General features: G+C 42.4%; 1 protein-coding gene across 4 annotated transcripts in view; it reads left to right on the plus strand.

The window, feature by feature from the left end:
* The window catches only part of TAF1A (TATA-box binding protein associated factor, RNA polymerase I subunit A), a 113,634-nt gene extending 88,546 nt beyond the window's left edge, over window positions 1-25,088 (plus strand). For all 4 annotated transcript variants that reach the window (XM_075595563.1, XM_075595562.1, XM_075595564.1 and 1 more), the window contains 6 exons: window positions 564-694; window positions 7,235-7,393; window positions 9,355-9,421; window positions 10,772-10,895; window positions 13,682-13,836; window positions 24,800-25,088. In XM_075595563.1, the coding sequence (XP_075451678.1) occupies window positions 564-694; window positions 7,235-7,393; window positions 9,355-9,421; window positions 10,772-10,895; window positions 13,682-13,836; window positions 24,800-24,909 (746 nt within the window). In that variant the 3' untranslated portion in view covers window positions 24,910-25,088. The remainder of the gene's footprint in view (window positions 1-563; window positions 695-7,234; window positions 7,394-9,354; window positions 9,422-10,771; window positions 10,896-13,681; window positions 13,837-24,799) is intronic.
* Window positions 25,089-25,413: the final 325 nt, after the last annotated feature.

Below are 25,413 nucleotides of genomic sequence, written 5' to 3' on the forward strand. Positions count from 1 at the left end.
AGGGGGGCTTGTCTCTGACTGGAGTGGGGTGTGACGTCACAGCCTCTGCTCCATCTGATTGGTGTTTGTGGCTGCTGTTCTGTCATTGGCTCTTACTTGGTCATGTGACATGTCATCGCGCAGAAAAAAAATTTTTCTCTGTCTTCTCAAGCACAGTGTTGGTCCCACAACACGAGCACGTGCAGCAGCTCTGTGGACGTGTGCATCATGTTAAACATATTTAAACGCGACGAGCACGTGCACGTCTCTACACCCTGGCCGCGGCCTTGCATTTGAAGTTGAACGAGTAGCTCAGTGGTCATGTCGCTGCCTTTGAAACAGACGAAGCCAGTTTGATTCCCAGTATCGGTTCCTTGTAAATCTTTTTATCTCCCTGTGCCTCACGTAGTAAAATCAGATTGTAAGAACGTCAGCGAAGGGGCTCATTGTGCCGGCAACATTGTGTGTGGAGCCTATTGGTTTTTGAGATGGGGAGATGGTTGCAACTACAGTCTCTTTCTGTATGGAATTAAAAATCAACAAAGAGGGCAAAATTGGATATGAAATACATGTTTGTTTTTCAGATGGGGATTATGTTTCTCAGGCTGCTTCTGCTCAGGACATGGACAGTTTGTTTCGACAAGCGACCGTCACTTTTCAAGAGATTATTAAATGCCCAGGAGTTTGGGATCCCTTTGTTCTTTGCTACGTAGATGTAAGGTGAACTTTTTTTTTTTATACTATCCCTGAAAAATATTACCATCAAGTCTACTTATTAGTACACTTCTTCAAAATGAGCTTTACCACAAGCTGTGTTGAAGATGTGTGACATATTTTACCTAAATTACAGAACTGGATCAACTTTTAGGTCGGTGGAGTCCTTGAAATGAAGGCCAAAGATAAATGTGAGACTCCAGTTAATCTACGTTTCTGGATCACTAGGTTTTTATTGGAGGTTGTTGCATTAAAAGACATCTATAAATAACTCTTCACATCTGGCCAGTCAAGTAGAGTAGTGACTTTCAAAATATATAATCTCATATGTTTCCCCTCGTATAGTGCTTAGTGTAGGTACCGCTCTACATAGCACTTCGCAGGCACAAAAATCCTCCACCCGTAGAGCGTACAATCTAATTTTGGTGAATATTTCTGTGTGGAGGGGGAAGCGCTGAATCTTGCCATATATCCATAGAAAAATATAGAGATTAGTAATAGTGAAAGGGGTTATATAAAGTAGATACAATTGTAAACCATTTATCAGTCGTCTTGACCTCTCCAATGTAATCGGCTGCAGTTGTACTAGATTCTCTCTGTCTCTCTCTCTCTGTCTCTCTCTCTCTGTCTCTCTCTCTCTCTGTCTCTCTCTCTCTCTGTCTCTCTCTCTCTCTGTCTCTCTCTCTCTCTCTGTCTCTCTCTCTCTGTCTCTCTCTCTCTGTCTCTCTCTCTCTGTCTCTCTCTCTCTGTCTCTCTCTCTGTTTGGGGCAACCGAATAGGTAAGAAAGAACCAACGGTGCAGATCGTATTGGATTTGAGACACGGATCCAGCTAATGATTGCGGAGAGAGGGCGAGGTTTCAGCCGGAATATCGCTATACTGAGGGTCAAGTTGGGTGGTCTGCAGACGGCGTCTACCTTTGTGAAGCGGCGGAGAAACTTGCCCCCCCGGCAGAGGGGAATACGTTTGTCTGAAAGATATCCTGGATGTTGCAAAACAAGTTGTAAAGAATTGGAAAAGTTTGAGTGCATGTGTCTATATAGATCCAATACTATCTGCACCATTTGGATTTCTTCTTACCTTTTCGGACAAGAGCTGCCACAAAAGGAGGGTGAATTCAGTATAGCTGCAGCCGATTTACATGGAGGCTATAAGAATCCAACCATGGCTATCAAGACGTCTGATATATGGTTTACAATTGTATCTACTTAACTTTTTAGAACCACTTTTCACTTTTACTATATCTCTCTATTTTTTATGTGGATATACAGATCTGTCGCTATTTACTTTCGGTGTTGGCGTGAGGGAAAGAGCTGGTGAAATGGGCCGCGGTCTAACTACATGGCAGCTCCCCTGCACCCACAAGGCCAGAAATGCTTGTTGTCCTAAAGGAATTAACACAGCAGGGGTCACTGGTTCTGAATGGGGCTCCCACAGCATTAATCTTACCGGGCCGCAACCAGTCTAAGAACTGCGCAGAGAGATCAGAGAAACAATCCCTCGCTCTGTCTCCGCACAGCTCTTACAGCAGATCTCTCTAGTTTTTTATTATTTTTATGACGCAGTATTGAAGCAGGGGTCTCTGGAGCTGAACCACATTTAATTCAGGTCCGGGGACCCCCTGCTTCCTGAGGCTCAGACCTCCTGTAGGGGGTGCCGGTAACTCCTGCAAGTTTAAGACTCCCGTGTCACAGCTCACGTGACTGGGACATTTAAACAGCCCCAAGATGCCGGCACCCACTCTGTATCTATCTCGGGGGGCACCTGGACCTAAATTAATGGTGGTCAGCTCCGGAGACCCCCTACTTCAGTACTGCGCACTAAAAATACAAATAAAAACAAAGCTTTATTACCTTCGTGGCTAACTGTTAATGTAATGAAGGGATTAAACCCTCCTGCCAAGTCTAAACCTAAATGGCTAAATTAACATGTAGGAGAGGAATAGGAAAGGAAGGCGCAGGCATTTTGATTCTTGAAGTCCAATGGGACAGAACCATCGTATCAGAATGAGAAAGCGTGAATAAAAAATACAAGTTAGGATTCAATGTTAACAGAATAACGAACAAGTTTATTGGCATACAGGTGCACACAAGAGACAGCTTCTAAACAAAGCTCTCTGCAGGTATACAGCGTACACGATATATTTCTACCCTAATACTAAAGCTCACGCCCCCTTTATGGGGTGGTTTGTACGTCATAGAAATAACATAAATGTAGAAGAAAAACAAAATGAGTCAGCTAAAATCAATCATTATGCAAGCTCAGTAACCTTTCCCCCATATACGCAGCATCCGGGGTCTCCTGTGTTTATGCGTTTCTTACGGGGTTACATTGAACGTGAGACCTAACCTCCGTCTCTGTTTCTACCTGCCACTTTAAATGTGAGAAGTGACTGCCATCTCTAATCCCAGCTACACGGCAGCCTATCACTATCTCAAGGTTGCTTTGCAGCTGGCCATGGCTTAGCATCAACAAATTTGCTGAGAGCGAAATATTCTTTCAGACCTGAGCTGTGCTTTCATTTCATGCTCCCAAGCAGACAAACACCAACATGAATGACAGACAGGTACAAGCAGACAAACAAAATGGCTTACAAGAACATGCACACAAAATGTCTGCTTAGATCCTAGTACTGTTTACTTGAGACCCCAATGTCACTTTCCCAAGAATTATAAGAAATGTAACACAAGTTGCAAAAGGACAATCAGATTGGCAAACATTGAACATAAAAAAAAAGATTGCAATTGAAAGTAAGATCACCCTAAAAAGGTAGCTAAGTACCTTAACAAGAAAAATATTAGAAAAGAGACTATGACCCTTTCAGTGTGAGATGGGCCTGCAAATTATTGGAGATAAGGAAAAAGCAGAGGTATTAAACAATTTATTTGCACCTGTATTTACCAGGGAATAGTCAATTGCAAAACGAGTGCAACAGGAGGAAGCCACAACCTCCTATATCTGTGATATTCAACCGGGGTTCCTAGGAGCCCATGGGTTCCCCGGGCATCCTAAAGGGTTCCCTGCAATTTTCAGGTCATTTGAAAATTGTACCAAATACAGAAGAATTTACAATACATCTGATCTCAGACGCACTATTAGAGAGGGTTGGGGTTCCTTACCGTTCATCTGAGCTCAGACGCACTATTAGAGAGGGTTGAGGTTCTGCAGAATTTCACAATATAGTTATAGGATTCCTTAACCACAAAAAGGTTGGAAACCACTGTCCTATATTAACAAACCATTGGTTAACAGAGGAAGTGCATAGGTGGCTTTATAACATTAAAGTAATTAAAGTGCCTGGCCCTGATGGCATACACCCAAGAGTTCTTGAGGAGCTAAATTCAGTAATGGCAAAAGTATTACATTTAATATTCAAGGACTCAATTTCTACAGGCTCAGTACCACAAGATTGGCGTAAAGCCAGACGTGGTACCTATATTAAAGGGAGCTAGATCATAATCAGGAAATTTTAGACCTGTAAGCCTGACCTCAATTGTAGGGAAGCTACTTGAAGGTTTAGTACAGGATTATAATTAGGAATACCTAACTGGCACCAAAATAATTAGTAATGGTCAGCATGGATTTATGAAGGATAGATCATGCCAAACAAACCTGATTTAATTTCTTTGACGCGGTAATTAGGAATGTATATCAGGGTAATGCAGTTGATGTGGTCTACTTAGATTTTGTAAAGGATTTTAATATGGTGCCACACGAGATTAGTGTACAAAATAAAGAAAATTGGACTCTAAAAGTATTTGCACCTGGATTGAAAACTGGTTGAAGGATAGACAACAGAGTTGTCAGAAATGGAACATTTTCAGGTTGGGTTAAAGTGAGTGGAGTACCTCAAGGATCGGTACTGGGAACCCTGCTTTTTAATTTATTTATGAATGACCTTGCGGTTTGCAGAGAGAGCAAGGTCTCTATCTTTGCGGGTGACACTAAATTGTGTAAGGCAGTAAAATCCGAGCCGGATGTAAATTCTCTCAAGAAGGACTTGGGTAGACTAGAAACATGGGTAGATAAATGGCAGATTACGTTTAAGACAAATGTAGCCCTCTTTCCCCCACCCTCTGGGAAATGGTCTGCTACTACGGTGTATTCTGTGGCTGGTGTTGCATACCTGTAGGTAAACAGGAGGCAGGAGATCTCTGCAGTGGTGTGGGTAGGACATCAGGACAGGATCAGGGTGAATCTTCACTGGTCAGCTCCTCCAGTCCAAGAGGATCCTGATGGTTCAGGATGCACCTCATGGACACCTTCCTTTACTAACCATGCTTCAAGGACTACACCAGTTGTTGCTTTGATTGGAGTTTATTGGCAGTATTCATAGTACATCACTGGATCATTGTCACTGTACCCTATCCCTTCCTGGACTAGGCCTCAGTCATTTCTCTATTTGAAGACTTCTCTGCATACTCTATATAACCCAGAACATCTCTCCCTATGGAGCAATACAGATCTCTCTGGAGCTCTCATTACTCCACTCCTTACTCTTCTCCTTCCCTGGGGGAGTGCCTAGTAAGCCAGCCTATTTCTGTCATAGACCCCCCATGGCTCTAGTGAGAGGCCACTCATAACTTTATTGTTCATCCCTGCTGAACAACATAACATCACACACTGAATGTTAGAACAGACCCCATAGGAATCCTGTCCTCACCATATGGGGACTTACAGGAGAACAAGGATCAGGAAATAATAGTCCAAGGGGACTTGGCTACACAAATAAATGTAAGGTTATACATTTTGAGAAACCAGAATCAACAGGCGATTTACTAATTAAATGTGTCAAAATTGATACAGAGAGTAATCTGGTTTGGAGCCAGGAATAAAAAAAAATTCTCCCCCTTATGAGATGTCATTGGATGATGATTCACTGGTTTTTTTTGTTTACCTTTGGATCAAAATACTGTAAATACAAACTATCTCATCTAAATATAGCATAGGTTAAACTTGATGGATGTTGTATTTTTTTTCCCCCTTCCTCCTCTACTATGTAACTTCATACCCAGAATTAGAAAAGCATTACATGTTTATCGGTCCCGTGTTTAAGGGCATCTGTGTGACTTGATTCTTCTGGGTTGATATGGATTTTTGTAGAGAATGTGTGCATGATTTAGTTATTTTTGTTTCTTTGCAGTAGTGTAAAGATAATTCATTGCAATTTACTTACCTGGTATCATGGGGTTTCATATTCATAAGATAGTCCATTAGCAAATGTGATATGTATATGACGGGTAGTGGAGAGGAGGTGGCAGTGTAAATAAAATGCCCCTTTATTAGATAAGCAAGGCCTGGCATATACCCCTGAAACATATAGGGCCATATTTACTGGGCAGTTTTCTGCCACAATGTGGCACGTGGCTCTGGAAGTCACATGACAGCCCATTTTAAGGTGTAGGGTGTCTTTCTGCGCCCGAATGGCTACCAAATATGGCCCATAGACATAAGGAGGTATAGGTCTCCTGATTTTAAAGCGTGGATTAATCTATCTGTTACCAAACTTAATATTGGGCTCCCCAAAAGAAATTGGTGTGATTTTGGCACCCCCCAAAATCCTCTTTGAAAGAATAAGGGTTTTTATATTTCTAAGTGTATTATTAGGATATTGGTGCAGTAAAAGTTTTTTTTTTTCCCTTTGTTTGTTACTGTGACTCCTTTTTCCTGTCTTTTTTTCCCCCCCTCAGTATACTGTAATTGACCCTCCTAACACTCTTGGCCCCTTCTAATAGATGCTTTTTGCCCCCCAAGATCGGTAAACTCTGGATTAGCTTTTTACCCTATCACTTTTGGGGTTCAGATTGCAAATAACCCATTATGAAATGGGATATTGTGGGTGCCAGGTCCCTGAAGTTGGCATTATAATCACTTTATTTCATGTAGCGCTTTTCTCCCCATGGGACTCAAAGCGCATCACTACACTGTGCGAGGTATCATTTTTACAGGCAGTGCCTGCCTGAGCTTAAATCCTGTCTGTGCCTGAGGCACAGGGAGATACAGTGGCTTGCCTAAAGTCATGAGTTGCTGACGCAGGGATTTGAACCAGGCTCCCCTGCTTGTCGCTGCGTTTTACTCACCGAGCCACACCTTTTTATCCCTTCATTCTTCTGGGATAGTGTTGACTAGAATAGAGACTCACCTGCTGACTTAAAGAAGGATAAACCAAGATGCAGGCGCTCACCGTTTCACCTCTGGGGCACTGGTCACTTGTTCTATTGTAAGAGGATACCCTGCTCCTGAAACCGCTGTACATTACAGACCCTGTTTGGACGCCCGGAACGAGGGATCGGTGCCCCTGTGAGCGAATGCCTGCATCTCGGTTTTTATCCTTCTGAAAGTCTAGGGGTAAATCTTTACATACAGTTGTGGCAGAGCACCAATAATCTAGTATTCTACAAAGCTTCCTCCTTATTCAAACATATATACAACATGTTCCTCTCCTGTTAAATAGTATCCAACTAAATGACCTGATGGGTTTCATCTTTAAAACTATCATCATTTTGAACTTTGTACATCTATCTTTTTGTTCTTGCTTCAGCTTCTCGAGTCTTCTGGAGATCATGAGGGGGTTGAAAAGTTATTGACAGACTATGCTTACAATAGCAAGAATCCAGCAAACCCCAATGCCCATGTATACCTCTACGAGTTCCTAAAAAGAACTCGGGCATCAAATGAAACGCTGATAAAAGTATTGAAGGTAAGCATTGTTTCCTAACACATGAATAATGGACAAGCTTGTGGCAAATGAAGAGTCTGAAGCAACCATTGTAAGTGTTTTTATTTTTTATGATTAAATGTTTCAAGAATAGAATCTGTTTTCTTTTTTGTGTGGGGGGAGTGGGAGTGTGTCTTAGGCCGCGCGTATAGTGCCTGCAATGGCGACGCGAAGGATGACGTCACCCATTGCTGTCGCCAGTAGTGAAAGTTATACTTTAACTTACAGCTATGTCGCTGGCGACAGGGTGATTTCACCCTGATGTCACATGTGGCGACCGTCTCTGAAAAATCAAATTGAACCCACTACCAATTTTCCAGACACGACGTCGCTCCGTCGCGCTTACTATAAGCACCTGCAACTGAGTCAATTGTTTTGTTTTCGGGCGACGTCGCAGTCGCGGGCACTATAAGCGCAGCCTTGTGAAGATGAAAAAGAAGCATGGTAAAGAATAATTGAATTATAAGGTAGGACTTGCCTGATCTGGTATTAACATTGCATAGTTGGCAAGCTTCTCATACTTTGACCCTTCTGTGTAACAAAATCAAGTAATGATTTGCAGACTTTTATGAAGCCTCTAATGCTTTAGTAATAAGAGGGTTAATAACTGACATGTAGGACTTCTTCAGTGATGCTGGATATGCTTTGATCTTGTTTTTTGTTTTTTTTGATCCACCACAAACCATATTCCGTGTTTACATCGTGTTGTTGTCCATATTCATTGATAAGATCATGTTGGTCATTTTTGATTTGATTTAAAAGTGCCTTGAAGTTTAGGATGGACGAAAAGCAGAAATCAAAGTGACCATATTAGTCATTTCTGCAACTTTATCCCATCATGCTCCAGTTATACAAAATAGTACCTTGTGGGTTCATGAAACATTTTACCCTGGTGAATAAAAACATTTGCTTGCACATATTTGGCACTAGCAACAAAATCCAAGGCCCAATGTGCAGTTTTTCTGCAATACTGTGCAGAGTACGTGCAAAATCCTGTTTCCCTTTTTTGAGTCGTCGTATGTGTGTAAAAGAAAATTCTTAATTTTTTTTTCAAATGTCGCAGCATAAGATCACACCCAATAACTGCCAGTTTTCAGAATTTGTTCACCTGACTTTTCGCTATATTGTATTGTATGTCTTTATTTATATAGCGCCATTAATGTACATAGCGCTTCACAGTAGTAATACACGTGGTAATCAAATAAATAACAGATAATATAAATAACAGATCATGGGAATAAGTGCTTTAGACATAAAAGTAACATTAAGGAAGAGGAGTCCCTGCCCCGAGGTGCTTACAGTCTAATTGGTAGGTAGGGAGAACGTACAGAGACAGTAGGAGGGAGTTCTGGTAAGTGCGTCTGCAGGGGGCCAAGCTTTATGTATCATGTGTTCAGAATATCCACAGTGCTATTCATATGCTTCTTTAAGCAAGTGTGTCTTAAGGTGGGTCTTAAAGGTGGATAGAGAGGGTGCTAGTCGGGTACTGAGGGGAAGGGCATTCCCTATACAAGAAAAGGAAGTACAATGCGAAATAAATCTGTTTCATTAAACAGAAAGTGGAACCCATAAGTCTGTCAACGAAAAGGTAGTGCTGCTCAGTGCCTGTAAATTAAAGGTTACCATCCCATTTCTACCACTGGTATCCAGGTTAATGACCCCTGGTCTCTGGGTGATTTCTGTTGGTGCTTGTTTCAGGAAGCAAACGCCTCTTCAGCCAATGAAACATGAATGTAATCAACGGCAACCATAGTTGTGAAAACTTAGTACTGTAGCTATTGCCCTGTGATGTCATTTCTTACAAGACTCCGTACTGAATTCTTAAAGGTTCAAGCTCTAGTGAGGCATGTTTACTGCTTGCATCCACATATTGGTATTCTCCAGGCTCTGCCATTTTTAAATGAATTTTTAACATTAAAAATCTTTTTATTTTTTTTTGCCAGATTTTGTACTTCATTGTCCCATCTCACCAACTCATGCTGGAATTCAATCATCTGCTTCGACAGTCAGGTATGAAGAGGGTTTCAGTACTGTACACCACTGTTTAGCACTTGATGACGTCTTATACCAAACGGAACAAGAACACCCAATACACACCAGGTCCACCATATGTGGTGGCTGAACAGGCACACAAACACAACATACATATTTCTTTAGATAGTGTTTACATATTTCTCTCTAATTGCACATTGTTTGACTTGTCGTAACAGTGTTTGTTTGCTTTGTACCACTACTAGAAGACCTGTACACAGACCTGTGATGCAGTTTGCCTTGTTTTATTTTGAATAAACTGTGTGTCACTTTTAGACTAGTATAAACAACAATGTGTGCTCATTTGCATGTCCTCACCCAGAATTTCCAGCGGCAGTGGAAGCGCGGGTATGCAAAGCGATAATGGTGTAAGGCAGGGTTGCAGAACTGTCTGAGGACAGGCACACAGGCACACAGATTACTGTACGCAGAAATAGTTTTCTAGTTTTATTAAATTTAGTTTTTACTACCTCGTCTCGCCACTTGATGGCATCAAATGCTCTGCCTAAGCAATGCATCTTTAGAACTGGTATGGGACTTCTGTTTTAAAGGATTTAAAAAAAAAATAATAATTATTTGAAGTACAAACATTCAGAATGAAGACACATTTTAGATTGTGAGCCCATGTATAAAATAGGTTTCTGAAAAAATCTAATGCAAATTCAACATGTAGCACAGTCAACCATTAAGTAGTGGGTGTTAACTTTTTTTATAGCGGCAAAGTTTAAAAGAAGATTAACAGAACTGCCGAGCCCTATACTATTTACTGGTATTTAACTGCTAGGTACAGTATGGTTGTTGTAACTTGGGGTTTGGTAATCCTAACATTACCAAAACATGCACAATAATAATTCTGTAGGTCTGTTTTCTCCTTGTCTTCATCTCTCACCCGATCTGACAGCGCTTGAACTGTACATAACACATGGGTGTGGATTGTCACCTCAAAGGTTACTTACAGTTTGTGTCGTTGCTGCCTTACAAAGTTATAAATAACAACAATATGAATACAACTTGTATATACTGTAAATAAAAGGGGCAAAAGCACAGAGTACAGTGTTATCACTAGAAAAATATTCATATATAAATAAACAGCACTAGTGTAACTACTGATATTGGCTTTACAGTTAAAGCAATTTTTCCAATTAAAATCTATCGTATCAAGATGTTTGCTGCTGGGGAATGTTGGAGTGGGCAGCACAATTATCCATTTTATTTTTTCCTTTACATTTCATTTTTGTACTTTGACGTTCACATTAAACCACTTGGAATATCTTCTCTGTCTGTGTTTGAATGATATGTGAGTATCCTGCATTGCTCTTGTGTTTTTAGAGTTGGGGGAAGATCATCAGCTTGCACTGCAAGTTATTTTCAGTGTCCTAGATTTCTCAGGATGGAAGGAGGATGTAAAAGCCTGGAGCTGTTTAGCAAAGCAGCTTAAGAAAACCCTGAAGCAGTAAGTACATTTTTATCGCATTTCCTAGCTACAACATAGTCCGAATTGGAATGCTATTGGTACAAATATGGAAGGCATTATCTTTATTAGCCGAAGAAAAAAAACATGAAGATATTTCATATGTTGCCTCTTTATTTTTTTGCGCATCCTGTTTTAAATCTTAAATACATCCTAAACATTGCTTAATGTGGGTCAGTGCTCTGCTGCCCTATATAACAGGCCCTCGTTATATCAGTCACATTACCACTGCTTTATCATGGCATTTTCACCAATGTTCTAAGAGGCACAACATTGGTCACTGCCCCTTTTTAAAATGAATGCGGTTTAATGATTGGATAACAATACTATAACGACTTTAAAGGATATTAAATAGAGGCCAAAAAATGTTTACTCCCATGGTATAGTTTGTATGGGTTCAATTATGTCTATTTAAAGAACATTGCTTGACTTGATGAAGTACTCGCACTTACAGTGATTATAGTACATTGATATAAAATGGCACGTGATACAAATAAATGAAATAAATGCTGTACTGTACACCTAAAAAGGTTATAATAAAAGATTATACAATTACCGGTGCTCCTGTGTTTGAACGTTAGCCTGTAATCAATCCAATGCAAGTAGTAGTTGAAGGAACACGGCACAAACGGATTTGGAATAACTAATTTATTGAGCCAAACTCAACGTTTCAATCTTATTGGTCCTTATCAAGTGACATAGTGGCACTATGTTACTTGATAAAGACCAATAAGGTCGAAACGTTGAGTTTGGCTCAATAAATGAGTGTTATTCCAAATCCTTTTGTGCCATGTTTTCCTGCAACTACTACGTGAACAAGAAAAAATGGGTGTATATAGCGCTAAAAGAAATATATGTGAATTATTAAGTGATATATAATATAATAAATGAATAATAAATATTAATAGGCTGCCAGGTAACACTAACTCCAAGACCTAGTTAGCAATACAAAACACAAATACACAATACAGACCGGCGCCACTATTGTCCAATGGTGGAAAAGGATTGTCCAATATGGAAATGTTCTCACACGGATGGTAGCTTTAAATGTAGTTTTCAGCTGTATCTTCACTGTGTGAACTCCATCAACATATGCAGAGAGAAGAGAAACAAGAAAAACACATCATAGTGCAGATATGCAATGATATAGTACACCAAACAAGACTAACATTACACAAAACATATAACATAAAACATATAAGGCTGGCTGATACTAAGATAGATTTATTAAACACAATAAAATCGCAGGTGTGGGATCCGGTTGGTAAAAAACGGAATCCTACTTACAGCACTGCCACAGACCATGAGCGGGGTTTTTTTTAGGTAGAGTTGAGACCGGCTGCAGCTCCGTCGAACACGTGGTATCCAGGAAGCTCCACAGTCCTGAAACCGGAAGTGCGTCGCTCCGTGCGACTTGCTTATTCTCCTGGAGCCGTCGATCAACCTGCTGCCGGAAATGTACTCCTAAGGGCGGATGGAATCGCCAAAAAGTCCCTCTTCAATGGACTACTGCGGCTACAACGCTGTCCTCTGCCACACTGCACAAGTGGTAATGAAAACTGCCCAACGCGTTTCGTGCGCATGCGCACTTCTTCAGGGGATCCCCTGAAGAAGTGCGCATGCGCACGAAACGCGTTGGGCAGTTTTCATTACCACTTGTGCAGTGTGGCAGAGGACAGCGTTGTAGCCGCAGTAGTCCATTGAAGAGGGACTTTTTGGCGATTCCATCCGCCCTTAGGAGTACATTTCCGGCAGCAGGTTGATCGACGGCTCCAGGAGAATAAGCAAGTCGCACGGAGCGACGCACTTCCGGTTTCAGGACTGTGGAGCTTCCTGGATACCACGTGTTCGACGGAGCTGCAGCCGGTCTCAACTCTACCTAAAAAACCCCCCGCTCATGATCTGTGGCAGTGCTGTAAGTAGGACTCCGTTTTTTACCAACCGGATCCCACACCTGCGATTTTATTGTGTTTAATAAATCTATCTTAGTATCAGCCAGCCTTATATGTTTTATGTTATATGTTTTGTGTAATGTTAGTCTTGTTTGGTGTACTATATCATTGCATATCTGCACTATGATGTGTTTTTCTTGTTTCTCTTCTCTCTGCATATGTTGATGGAGTTCACACAGTGAAGATACAGCTGAAAACTACATTTAAAGCTACCATCCGTGTGAGAACATTTCCATATTGGACAATCCTTTTCCACCATTGGACAATAGTGGCGCCGGTCTGTATTGTGTATTTGCAACTACTACGTGATATAAATAATCCATCTCAAAAGAGCTACTTGTTATGAGTTTCTGTAGCATAAGCACTTGTTTGAAATTCTGCGTTAACCCACTTGTGCTACACTTTATTACTATGATTATCCACCCTGTTTACTGCATCGTAGCAATGACTCCATCATTCTTTCCTCCCATAAAAGTGCGCACATGGTGAAAACATTATACATTTTATAGAAAAAGTATAACTTCCTACAGAAGTCTTGCCCACTTTATGTAACGATTGACTTTTCCAAATGCGCAATTAATGACCTCAAATAAATAAAGTTGAAGTACTGGTGAACAAACCAACATAATATTGCTTGATGGATGGGATTGTACATGAACTTGTGAGACTTTGTCTCCCCTTCAGATGTAACTTCAGGTGCTGCTTCTGGAACTGCACAAGTCCTACACTAGAGGAAATGCATGAAAGCTAGTCAGGCTGAGTAATAGTCCTGTTCAATCATAGGGGTCATTGTATTTTTTATTTATTTCTCCCTAGCCATCACAAAGCCTGGGTAATAGAGGAGTGGCAGTCCAGAAAGGATTGGTGGCCTGCTTACCACTTCACCAAGTTCCATGCAAAGAAGGAGTGGAAGGAAAAGGAAGTTCTTGCAATGAATAAAGCATTGGTATCTGGAATTTTGCTTGGGCAAGGTAACTCATAACCATTAACGCTTGTTGCAGTTTGCTTTTTTCCTTGATTTATGGTATTTAGTAACAAAGTACTGTATATTTGATCAAGGATATAGGGGAGATATCCTTTGTACAAAACATGCAGTAAAACAGGATGTTACTATACCACTTTAAGATATGTGTACAAGTATTTGGCACAAAATGGCTATCTGAGCCAAAGCATAAAACATACTGAGGGTGTAGATGGACCATCCGCAAATAAATAACTCCTTCCTCATAAAAGGGACCTCAACTTTCCACATCGTTTTCCTGTGTCTGTCTCTTTTTCTTTTCTTTTCCTCCCTTTACCTGCCCAGTGTGATGTGAGTGGGGGTTTAGCGGTTTGCGCTGCTATATTGCCTGCAAGACGATTCTTGTGCGTCCAAAGTCCCCATTGTGCCTCGTGTAAGGCATGTCAATCTGGGGAGAGCCTGTTGAGGTTGGGCTGGAGTCTGTGGGCCAGGATTTGGTGGGTGGCCGGACTTGACACCAGCCAAGCCAAAGGTCTGAACCACGCAGTAGGTGCACGGATTCCAGCGGGAGGTGGAGATGGTAGGTGGAGCCTCTTCCACTGTGGGCAATGCTGTTGCGGGTTAACATCATCACGTTTTGCCGTGAGTGCATACATAGAGATGGAGGAAACGCTTCATCTGGACAAGCTCTGGCCTGTAGCATTTTGAGTGTAAGCCTCATGTGTTTGCTTTAAGGTATAGTAATTTCCAAAGTATCAAGCAAACAGATGTTCATGGTAATTTATTGTGTATTCCTAATTCCGAAATTCTCGGGAATGAGGGGCGTTCAGAGCAGTTTTGGAACTACAAATATTAAAGCACTTTTTCAGAGTGAAACCATTCAAGATGGAGTCTTAGATTCTCAATGCTGTTCAGCCATATAGTTCATGGTGTCTGTTGACCGCAAGCAGGCTTACCTACTGTACATATCACCATAGCTTACATTGCAAGTTAATCAGGATCTGGGAACTAGTGCCCTCTTACAGTATATGGCTCTACCTTTAAGAAATGGCAACTGTCATAATCACAATCCAGCCCTTTGTAAATGCCCTTGGTGCCAAGTTGAGATAAAGCAATAGTTCTGTGGTCCTTTTTTAGATGATATTCTAGTCAAGGAAACTTTTTCGCAAGAAGTACAGAAGCATGCTGATATAGCAAGCGTTCTAAACGCATTGCTTGTGCATAAACTGGGAAAAGAGCCATCTTATTCCTACTCGGAGAATTCATTTTTTGCGGAAGGTTATCGTTGCCAGTGTTGGCAGAGCATTTCTTCCAACAAAGTCTTGAAGATTAAAAGTAGTAGGAAAACCTAGGAAAAATCTGCACCAAATGACACACGACTACATGAGCACTCCGGGTCTGTTTACCTCGTTAATAGAAGTTGTCATTTGGGCTCGTCTACATGTGAGGCGTCTTCAGTTAAAAATATCTTGCCTCTGTGGAACAATAGTTCAAAAGATGTTACAGATGATGCTCAAGCAGCTTGTCAATCGCTATTTTGGTGGGGAAAGGTAAACATCTATGTAAGGTATGCCCATTAGAGGATTCACAGTGGGTAATGATTGCAAGGATTATGGAGCTCCATTAGATCCATATTGCCAAGATGTTTGGGATCTGGAATTTCAAGGTGCCACATTGAATCTGTTAGAATTTAGATCCATCAAGTTGATACTAACCTTCCAATCGGGTCTTTTAGGAATATCCATAAATATTCAGGGGTTGGGCAAAGAGTTCTTGGGTCATGGCAGAAGCTTCAAAATTCCTTGAGAGGGTGGAGAGCAACGTTCCTCAAGGATCCCCTCCTGTTGCATGCAAGTCCAATATTTTCCTCAATTGAAACACTATCCATCCAAGAGAATGGGTTTTTCAATTTAGAAGTGTTCTAGCAATTGGTTGAAAAGGGGGGTGTCACACAAGTAAATCTGATGGTGGTAAAGTCGAAGGGAAAGCTCCCATAGTTTCTCGCAAGATTCAAGAACAAACTGGCAGAGCAGATAGATGCATTGGCAGTTCCATGTAACTTCCAGCACACGTGTTTCTACCGATACTCATTTTTTTCATTTTGTTTTATTATTGTGAGTCGGGAAGAAAATAGTCCAGCAGCAGGCACAAGTTTATAGCAATTCTTCCTAACTGTGGCCCTGAAGAACATGGTTTGTAGATGTCATAAGAGTTTTCAATAGATGAGTGTGACAGGGTAAATAAAAGCCACCAGTTATATGCCTGGAAAACCTATGTCTAGTCTGCAGTGCAGCACTGACTAGGTTAACTTCAGCTGGGAACATCAGGACAATTAGTTGGATCCCAGCTGCCTAATCAAGGTGTGTTAAAACCCAGGCTGTAGACACATGGAGCCTGGCTGTTGAGGAGAGAGGAGTAAGCTGCTGAAGAGATTTCCTGATACAAGGTCAGATTAGCAAAGTAGATGAATTGTGAACTGTCTGTCCCCTGCATAGAAAAGGGTAACTGCCTGATTTATACACTGTCTGCAAAAGAGAAACTGTTTTTGTTTGTCTGCTGAAGAAAAGCCATTTTTCTTTTGTTGCTGATGAAAAGCTATTTTTGTTTTGTGTGCTGTATATCTTTTAAGGCTAAATAAATAAGCCTTGTCAAGAAACCTGCGTGTGTAGTTGCATGTACCCTGCAACATATGGTGTCAGAAGTGGGATTTTGAAATGCCCCTGCAGTTAAAGGGCCATACATACACACAAGAATGAAAAAAATGGAAGAATTTTTTTAAGAGTTTTTGTGCGAGCAGACCAAACAGCAGGGACAGTTAATGCAGGAGCAGGCCCGGCTGCAAGCAGAGAGAGATGAAAGACTTTTGCAGCAGCAAACCCAGCTCCTAACCCAGCAGCAGGCAGCACAGGAGGAGCGAATGGCCAAGCTGCTGACCCAATTCCAGGGGTCTGCCAGTCCAGAACTTGCAACCAGACCCCCAATACTCCTGAGGAAAAAGGCTCCGAACGAGGATCCAGAGGCTTTTTTACTGACTTTTGAAAGAGTTGCAGAAGCTCAGGGCTGGGCTACAGATCGCCAGGCAACTGCTTTGGCCCCGCTCCTCATAGGAAAAGCCCAGGCCTCATATCAGGGTCTCCCAGCAGATCAGGCAATGGACTACCGCCAAGTCAAAGCCGCCATACTGGATCGCTTAGGTCTGACCCCAGAGACCTATCGGCAGCAGTTCCTGAACATGAAGTACACCGCTAAGATGAGACCCTGGGTCCTCGCTCAGCGATTATTGGACTTGTGTACATGCTGGATACAACCCGAGGAGTGCACTAAGGAGGCAATTCTTGAGCAGGTGGTTTTGGAACAATTTCTACAAATAATACCCCCTTCCGCACGCTCGTGGGTAAAACACCACGCTGCTGAAACCCTAGCTTTGGAGGTCCGACTCGTGGAGAACTTACTTGGGGCTGAGCAGCAGGCGAGTGTCCTGGACCCGACTCCACCGGCACTTGCGGACGCCCAAAGAGGGAGGTCGGATCAATGGGGAACCTACGGCCCATCCATACGAGTCCAAATGCTGGTCCCCGCCGAGACACTCATCTCCTTCCGGATGTCGGTTCGTTGCAAAATGAGAGGAACTTCCGAGGACGTCGCCCACAGGACCCACCAGATGCCTGGTCTCCAGTAACCGGTCCAGCGGAGCGCTATCCACAGCCCCCTCCTGCGAGGGAACCCTCTCCATGTTCCGCCTGCGGAGAACAAGGCCACCGGTATGTGGACTGTCCACAGATGGATTGCTCATTCAGCAGAACCGTCGCCTCGGCTTTTACTGGGGAAAATTACAAGCCCTGGCTACTTCCAGCCCTGATTGGGGGAAAAAACGTCCAGGCCCTTGTAGATTCGGGCTCTGGGAAAACTCTGGTCCTCCAGGAACTGTTACCGCCTAACGTGTGTTCTTTTGACTCCCCATGGAGCATAGAATGTATACACGGCGATGTAAAACTCTATCCGACGGCCAAAATCCAGCTACAGGTAAAAGGTCGGGAGGCTTACCTCGAAGTAGGAGTCGCTCCTTGGCTCCCTGCCCCCATTGTGCTCGGTCGGGACTGGCCTTTCTTTTCGGACCTAATGGCCCCAGTCTTTCACGAGGAGACTCCTAGGGCTCAGGAGAACCCTGGCAAACTGTTCCCCTTCTCGGCAGACCTTTTTCCCAGTAGACACCGGGTTCAAAAGACTCGGAAGCAAAGACGCTTGGACAAACAGGACTGGTTGCAGAAATCTGGGTTTCAAGGTGACCATTCTAGTAGTCAGAGGTCACAAGTGATGGCTGGGGATGGCCAAAGGAAGGGGGATATGGGCCCTGGAGATTTACCAGACCTGTACCTCCTTGACTTTTGCCAGAAGCAAAGGGAAGACCCAGTCCTTGCTAGACAGTGTGACAAGGTGGTGAAAATTGATGAACAGATTTTAGATGCACAGGGGGTGATAGCTCAAAATGGGGGAATACTATCAAAGGATATCCTATATAGGGTGAATAGGCAGACACAAACAGGGGAGGTCACCAGACAGATATTGGTTCCCAAGGCGTTTGTTAAATCTGTGTTCACTCTAGCCCATACTGTCCCTTGGGGTGGTCACCTGGGCAGGGATAAAACATTGGACCGTATTTCATCCCGATTCTATTGGCCAGGGATGCATAGTGATATTGCTAAGCTATGTGCAGCATGTCCGGAGTGCCAGCTAACTAGTCCAAAAGGACAAAAACCAGCCCCTTTGGTTCCTCTACCCTTGGTGTCAGTTCCCTTTGAGAGGATTGGGGTAGACTTGGTAGGACCTCTAGAACCTTCTGCGAAAGGACACAGGTTTATCCTTGTAATAGTTGACTATGCAACAAGGTATCCTGAGGCGTTCCCTCTGAGAACAGCAACGGCGAAGCAAGTAGCCAACTAGTTGTTGGAACTGTTCTCACGGGTTGGACTTCCCAAGGTGATGTTGACAGACCAAGGTACAAATTTCATGGCTAAACTGATGCAGGATGTCTTAAAGTTACTAGAGGTCAAGTCTGTTCGGACATCGGTCTACCATCCACGGACTGACGGATTGGTGGAAAGATTTAACCGAACTCTAAAAGGGATGCTGAGGAAATTTGTAGTTTCAGAGAAGAGAGCCTGGGATGAACTTCTCCCTTTTCTGCTGTTTGCAGTGCGGGAAGTTCCCCAGGCCTCCACGGGTTTCTCTCCATTTGAATTGCTCTATGGCCGCCAACCCCGGGGTATCCTAGACCTCCTAAAGGAGTCCTGGGAGGAACAGCAGTCCCCTTCTAAGAATACCCTGCAATATGTACTAGACCTTAGGAAGCGCCTAGATGTGGTCGGCCATTTTGCCAGGGGGAATCTTAGATCAGCCCAGGACAGTCAGGAGAGACATTACAATCAGAATGCTCGCATAAGAGTGTTTCACCCAGGAGACCAGGTGAGGTTATTGTTACCCAGTTGCAAGAGTAAACTCCTGGCCAAATGGAAGGGCCCATTCGAAGTACTCCGCCGTACGGGTGATGTGGATTACGAGATCGCTCAACCAGGGTCCAGGAAGGGTAAATAAATTTACCATGTGAACTTGCTGAGACCCTGGAAGATGCAGTGGTCTCTATTCATCCACCCGGTGGAGGAGGAAACGGACTTGGGTCCTCCGCCTCCACGGGAGAACATCGTGAGTGACGATAAAATCCCAATGGGTAAACAGTTGTCCTCTGAACAAAAAGGGGACTTGTTAGCAATAATTACACAATTCCAGGATGTTTTTCTGACTTACCAGGACAAACTAACTTAATTTCCCATGCAATCGAGACAGCACCTGGGTTAAAAGTACGTTCCCGTCCTTATAGGTTGCCTGAAAGTCGTAGGGCTCTGGTAGAGAAGGAGGTGCAAGAAATGTTACACTTAGGAGTGATTGAGGAATCATGCAGTGAGTGGTGTAGTCCACTAATTATGGTCCCTAAACCCGATGGGAAGGTAAGATTTTGTGTGGACCTCCGAAAGGTCAATGTGGTATCCAAGTTTGACGCATATCCGATGCCAAGGGTGGACGAATTAATTGACGCCCTTGGTAACGCGGAATATATATCCACGCTGGACTTGACAAAAGGATACTGGCAAATACCCTTAGAGGAAAAGTCCAAATGCAAAACAGCCTTTGCCACTCCCATGGGTTTATACCAGTTTGTGACAATGCCATTTGGACTGCATGGAGCCCCAGCCACATTTCAGAGACTCATGGATAAGGTACTGAGGCCCCATAGGAATTATGCCGCAGCCTACCTAGATGACATTGTCATTTATAGTAAACACGGGCGGGCCCATCTAAATAGGCTGAAAGCGGTCCTCAAATCTCTGAGAGGCAGGGCTCACAGCCAACCCTAAGAAATGTGCCCTGGGTAAGGCGGAAACCAAATACTTAGGGTATGCAGTGGGAGGTGGAAAAGTAAGGCCACTAGCCGACAAGGTAGTTGCCTTGAAAGAAGTTCCGACCCCCCAAACAAAAACGCAGGTACGCTCTCTGCTGGTTTAGCAGGGTACTACCGGCGGTTCATCCCCAACTATTCGGAAGTGGCAGCCCCTTTAACGGACCTCACAAAAAAGTGTGCCCCTACACAAGTGGTGTGGTCAAGGGATTGTCAGAGAGCCTTTGAGGACATAAAAAGGTGTCTATCAGAGGGTCCCATCCTTAGAAGCCCAGACTTCAACAGCCCTTTTATAGTGCAAACAGATGCATCAGAGATAGGGCTAGGGGCAGTGTTGTCACAACAGTTTGAGGGAGTTGAACATCCTATCCTTTTCCTGAGTAGGAAATTGTTCCCAAGGGAAAAAAACTACTCAGTGATTGAGAAAGAGTGCCTCGCAGTAAAGTGGGCAATCGAGGCTTTGAGGCATTACCTGGCAGGAGTCCATTTTACTTTGGTGACAGATCATGCTCCACTGAAGTGGTTAAATAGAATGAACGATTCCAATGCTAGATTGACTAGGTGGTATATGGCCCTCCAACCCTTCTCATTTGAGATTCAGCATAGGCCGGGAAAAGAGAACGCAAATGCTGACTTCTTTTCTAGAGAAGGGGTGGATGGTCGGGCTTCAGCCGTGCGTAGCCCCAGCCACACACTAACAGGGGAGGAATGTGACGGTAAATAAAAGCCACCAGTTATATGCCTGGAAAACCTATGTCTAGTCTGCAGTGCAGCACAGACTAGGTTAACTTCAGCTGGGAACCTCTGGACAATTAGTTGGATCCCAGCTGCCTAATCAAGGTGTGTTAAAACCCAGGCTGTAGACACATGGAGCCTGGCTGTTGTGGAGAGAGAAGTAAGCTGCTGAAGAGATTTCCTGATACAAGGTCAGATTAGCAAAGTAGATGAATTGTGAACTGTCTGTCCCCTGCATAGAAAAGGGTAGCTGCCTGATTTATACACTGTCTGCTAAAGAGAAACTGTTTTTGTTTGTCTGCTGAAGAAAAGCCATTTTTCTTTTGTTGCTGATGAAAAGCTATTTTTGTTTTCTGTGCTGTATATCTTTTAAGGCTAAATAAATAAGCCTTGTCAAGAAACCCGCGTGTGTAGTTGCATGTACCCTGCAACAATGAGGAGTTTTGAATTATTCCCCCAGTTACAAATTTGCTTCACCATGATCCAGTTCTGCAGTCAAATCCTGCGAGTTTATGCTTAAAGGCCTGGAAATTGAAAAGGAAATTCTAGAGACAAAGAGCGTATCGGCCAAAGTGATTGACCTTTTGTTCAAAGCAAGAAAACATTCAATATCTAAAGTGTATTACATAATGTATACAGGCATACCCCGCATTAACGTACGCAATGGGACCGGAGCATGTATGTAAAGCGAAAATGTACTTAAAGTGAAGCACTACATTTTTCCACTTATTGATGCATGTACTGTACTGCAATCGTCATATACATGCATAACTGATGTAAATAACGCATGTGTAACAGGCTCTATAGTCTCCCTGCTTGCGCACAGCTTCGGTACAGGTAGGGAGCCGGTATTGCTGTTCAGGACGTGCTGACAGGCGCATGCGTGAGCTGCCGTTTGCCTATTGGGCGATATGTACTTACTCACGAGTGTACTTAAAGTGAGTGTCCTTAAAGTGGGGTATGCCTGTAAATAGTTTCTTGTTCTCTATAAATCCGAACAGCAAATCGGCAGAAGTGCTCAGTAGACTTTGAGTTGGGGTTATCGCCAGTTCTTTGAAATTTTAAGTTGCTGCTCTGACTTCTTTTTCAAGAGCATCTGGTTCATTATGATGTCACTATCCCGGTTACTGCAAACTGTCAAGAAGAGGAGAGAGGCCATGTGTTCCTTCCTGGGATCTGAAAGCGAGAAGGATTTTTGAAGTGAAACTCTTCTTTGCTGGCACCTACTACAATTTCATAGGACTGAATCTCCTTAATTGGGAACGGAAATATGTAACGGAAGTGATGTTACACTGTAGTGTTGGCCGCGCATGCGCAGAAGCGCCTGTCGCTGTGTACTGCAAATGACTATACTTCACTACTGGTCCCTGCGCATGCACAGAAGGGGCTATTGGGACGTGCGCATGTACAGCTATATTTCGGCCCGATCGTGCGTATTACACCTTAATTGTGCATATCGGCAAGTTCATTTATGCATGCGCAGATGTACCCTAGCTTTCGCATGCGCAAAAGCGGCAGGAGCCGCCTGCACATGCGCAGAAGCACTCGTCAGCTCCCGCATGCACAGAAAAAAAGAACAGCGGGTGTTACTACTGCTGCTGTGGCCTATTAATCTTTATTTTTTTTTTCTCCCTGCTGCGCAATAACTTTACATTATACAATAAAATAAAGTCAAATTTGGTAGCAACATTTAATGTTCTTGTTTGTTGGGTTTTCTGCATAAGGCTGATCAAAGTATTGATGCTTCCGAAATAATGCATAAAAAAATGTTTTTAGTATGGTTTTGAAGGGCTTTGTAAGTAAAGACTAGGATTTTTAATCTGCCTTTAACCCCTTCATTGCCCTAATGACTTACAGCGTACGCCATGGAAAGTGCCACCCCAGAGGCCCTGTAAGTCATGGCCATTTGCTAGTTTGTTTAGGGGTTGTCCGGAACAGCGTTACAGATTTTTAAGTGATGGATTTTTTTTTATTCTGGGAAGGTGTATGTTCTAAAAACATTGCATAGTTCGAAGCGACGGGATTTGGTAAGAAATAGAAAGGGAGAAGTCAAAGATGACTCTCCCAGCCATCGTGCTTAAGATATTGAGAGAATGGTGGCGAAAACTATGGTGCAGGGGTGGCGTTGGAGGGTAGAAAATGGTTGTTTGAGGGAGTGATCACATATCCGGGGGAAGATCGCAGATAAGTGACGTGACCTTAGAGAGTACGCAAGTGGTCAAGAGAGGAAATGCAGGGTTGGGTGTCATCCGCATGCGGGTGAAAATAATACGGTAATGCCTGACTTGCAAACTGTTTTTGCAATTGTAACTTTTAAAGCCCGGCATTGGGGGGCTCCATACTTCTATTTAGAGGCGTTGTAATCTTCCCTAAATCGTTTTTATACTACACCTATAAATACCGTGTTTGTATTGAATATTTAGTAGTTTTGAGCTCCTCCACAACTTAAAAATATATAAGCAAGGGTTTATTGTAATGTTGAGGCCCGTTTTGCATAATACCATATTTGAAGTACTTTTATAAAGCTTGAAAGAGTGATCAGAGATCCAGGAGGCGATGGCAGATACTATAATAAGTGACATGTAGGTTTGACAACTTTTTCCTTTACTGTTTATTGGCAAAGGGGCAATTTGCCAGCAGCATTGCATGCCACTCTGGCAGTGAAAGGGGTACATCTGGTAACCCTTTTTGAGAATTGTGGGACGGGGTAGATGGACAGAACAGTTGATTATAATACATATGTTCACACTGATATACAATTTGTATGCGAATGTGTGAGTTAATTTGCTAGGTAGGAACCCCACGGCAGCTTCACCAATCACGCATAGTTTGGTCACGTTCATTCACAACATACACATTTCACTTGTGATATTCCATTGGTCATAGCGCTGAGTTATAGGGTTTATTAGTTAGTCACTCCAATTCACATATGTTCACACGGTTTGATGCTAAGCTATAAAAAGGTATGATAGTATTGAAGAATACTAAATATATAGTACGGACTTTAATTTATACAGCATTGCAGGATTTGGCAAACTTTAGTGAACACGCACAAGATATATATAGATATAGATCTATATATAGATATATTTATATAGATATATGTATATATCTATATATATATATGTACAAAGGCAGATGTCACTCGCAATAAAGGTAGAAAGCCGGTGCTTGTCCCATATAATATTGAATAAAATGTAGATTCCTTACCAGGCAGACCAGGAGTCCAAGACCACGCAGCAAGAACCGAGACAGCACTCAGATTGATATCAAATATAAATGTACTCTCACTCCCTTGAGAAAGGTCCTGTTTCAGGACCGAAACGTCGGTTGTATGTGCCTTTATTTTCAATACATTTATATTTGATATCAATCTGAGTGCTGTCTCGGTTCTTGTTGCGTGGTCTTGGACTCCTGTTCTGCCTGGTAAGGAATCTACATTTTATATATATATCTATATATATATATATGTGTGTGTGTGTGTATGTGTGTGTGTATATATATATATATATATTATACGGCAAGTCAATCGTTATTTAGAGACCTACATTTGAATATGTATAATTAGGAATGAAACTATTCATTCCTCACCACAAATCATTCAGTACCTTATTACTACACAGTGTGGTGTGAATTCTGTTTTTTAAGTGGTATAATTTGGGCCGTAGTGTTAGATTTGTGAAATTTGTCATGTGTTTATTTGCTTCAATGCATTCACAGTAAGGAGCAGATAATTATAAGCAATAAAATAAAACATTTGTAATATTTTCCTTTCTCCTTTTTATAGCCTGCAGTTATTTTACCCTGGTCTGTGGTCTTGGAAGGAAAGTCGAGAAGAAAACACTTAAGGGCATGAAAGCATTTGTGAAGAAACACAATTGTGCTTGTCCTAGCTGATATACAGCAGAGTACCTGGTTTTGGGATGTAGCTGCTTTAACCAGGTTGCTCCTGGAGGCAGGGCGGAGCCTTGCAAAGATGAGGACGTTCTTCTCATGTTGCCTAATTTCACATTTCTATGAAAATGCACAGTTGTACTGCAGGTTCAATACAATTAAAAAATATTTTTGCGAAAATATTCACTGTTCTTTATTTTTTTTTTAAATCAAATTACTTTCAGTGGAATTGCTTTTTTCCTTTATAAATATGTTGCAGTTTTATGCAGAGGTAAGATTTTAGTACCCAACACTTTGTTTTTAATCAGAGGGTATAATATATTTAGATTATGCAATCGGGATCAGGGTAAAAAAAAGAGGTGGTGGAAACGTTTTTTTTTAAGTATTAAATTCTAAGTTGTTTCTAAATCCAATGAGCAATAAATTCCATAATTTTAATCACCGCATTCCACTCCAAAAACGATTTGTTTTTCTTAAATCAGTTGTGTAATAATAGGTGATACTTGC

This window comes from Ascaphus truei, chromosome 4 (genome assembly GCF_040206685.1).
Source record: "Ascaphus truei isolate aAscTru1 chromosome 4, aAscTru1.hap1, whole genome shotgun sequence".
In the NCBI taxonomy this organism is placed as follows: domain Eukaryota; kingdom Metazoa; phylum Chordata; class Amphibia; order Anura; family Ascaphidae; genus Ascaphus; species Ascaphus truei.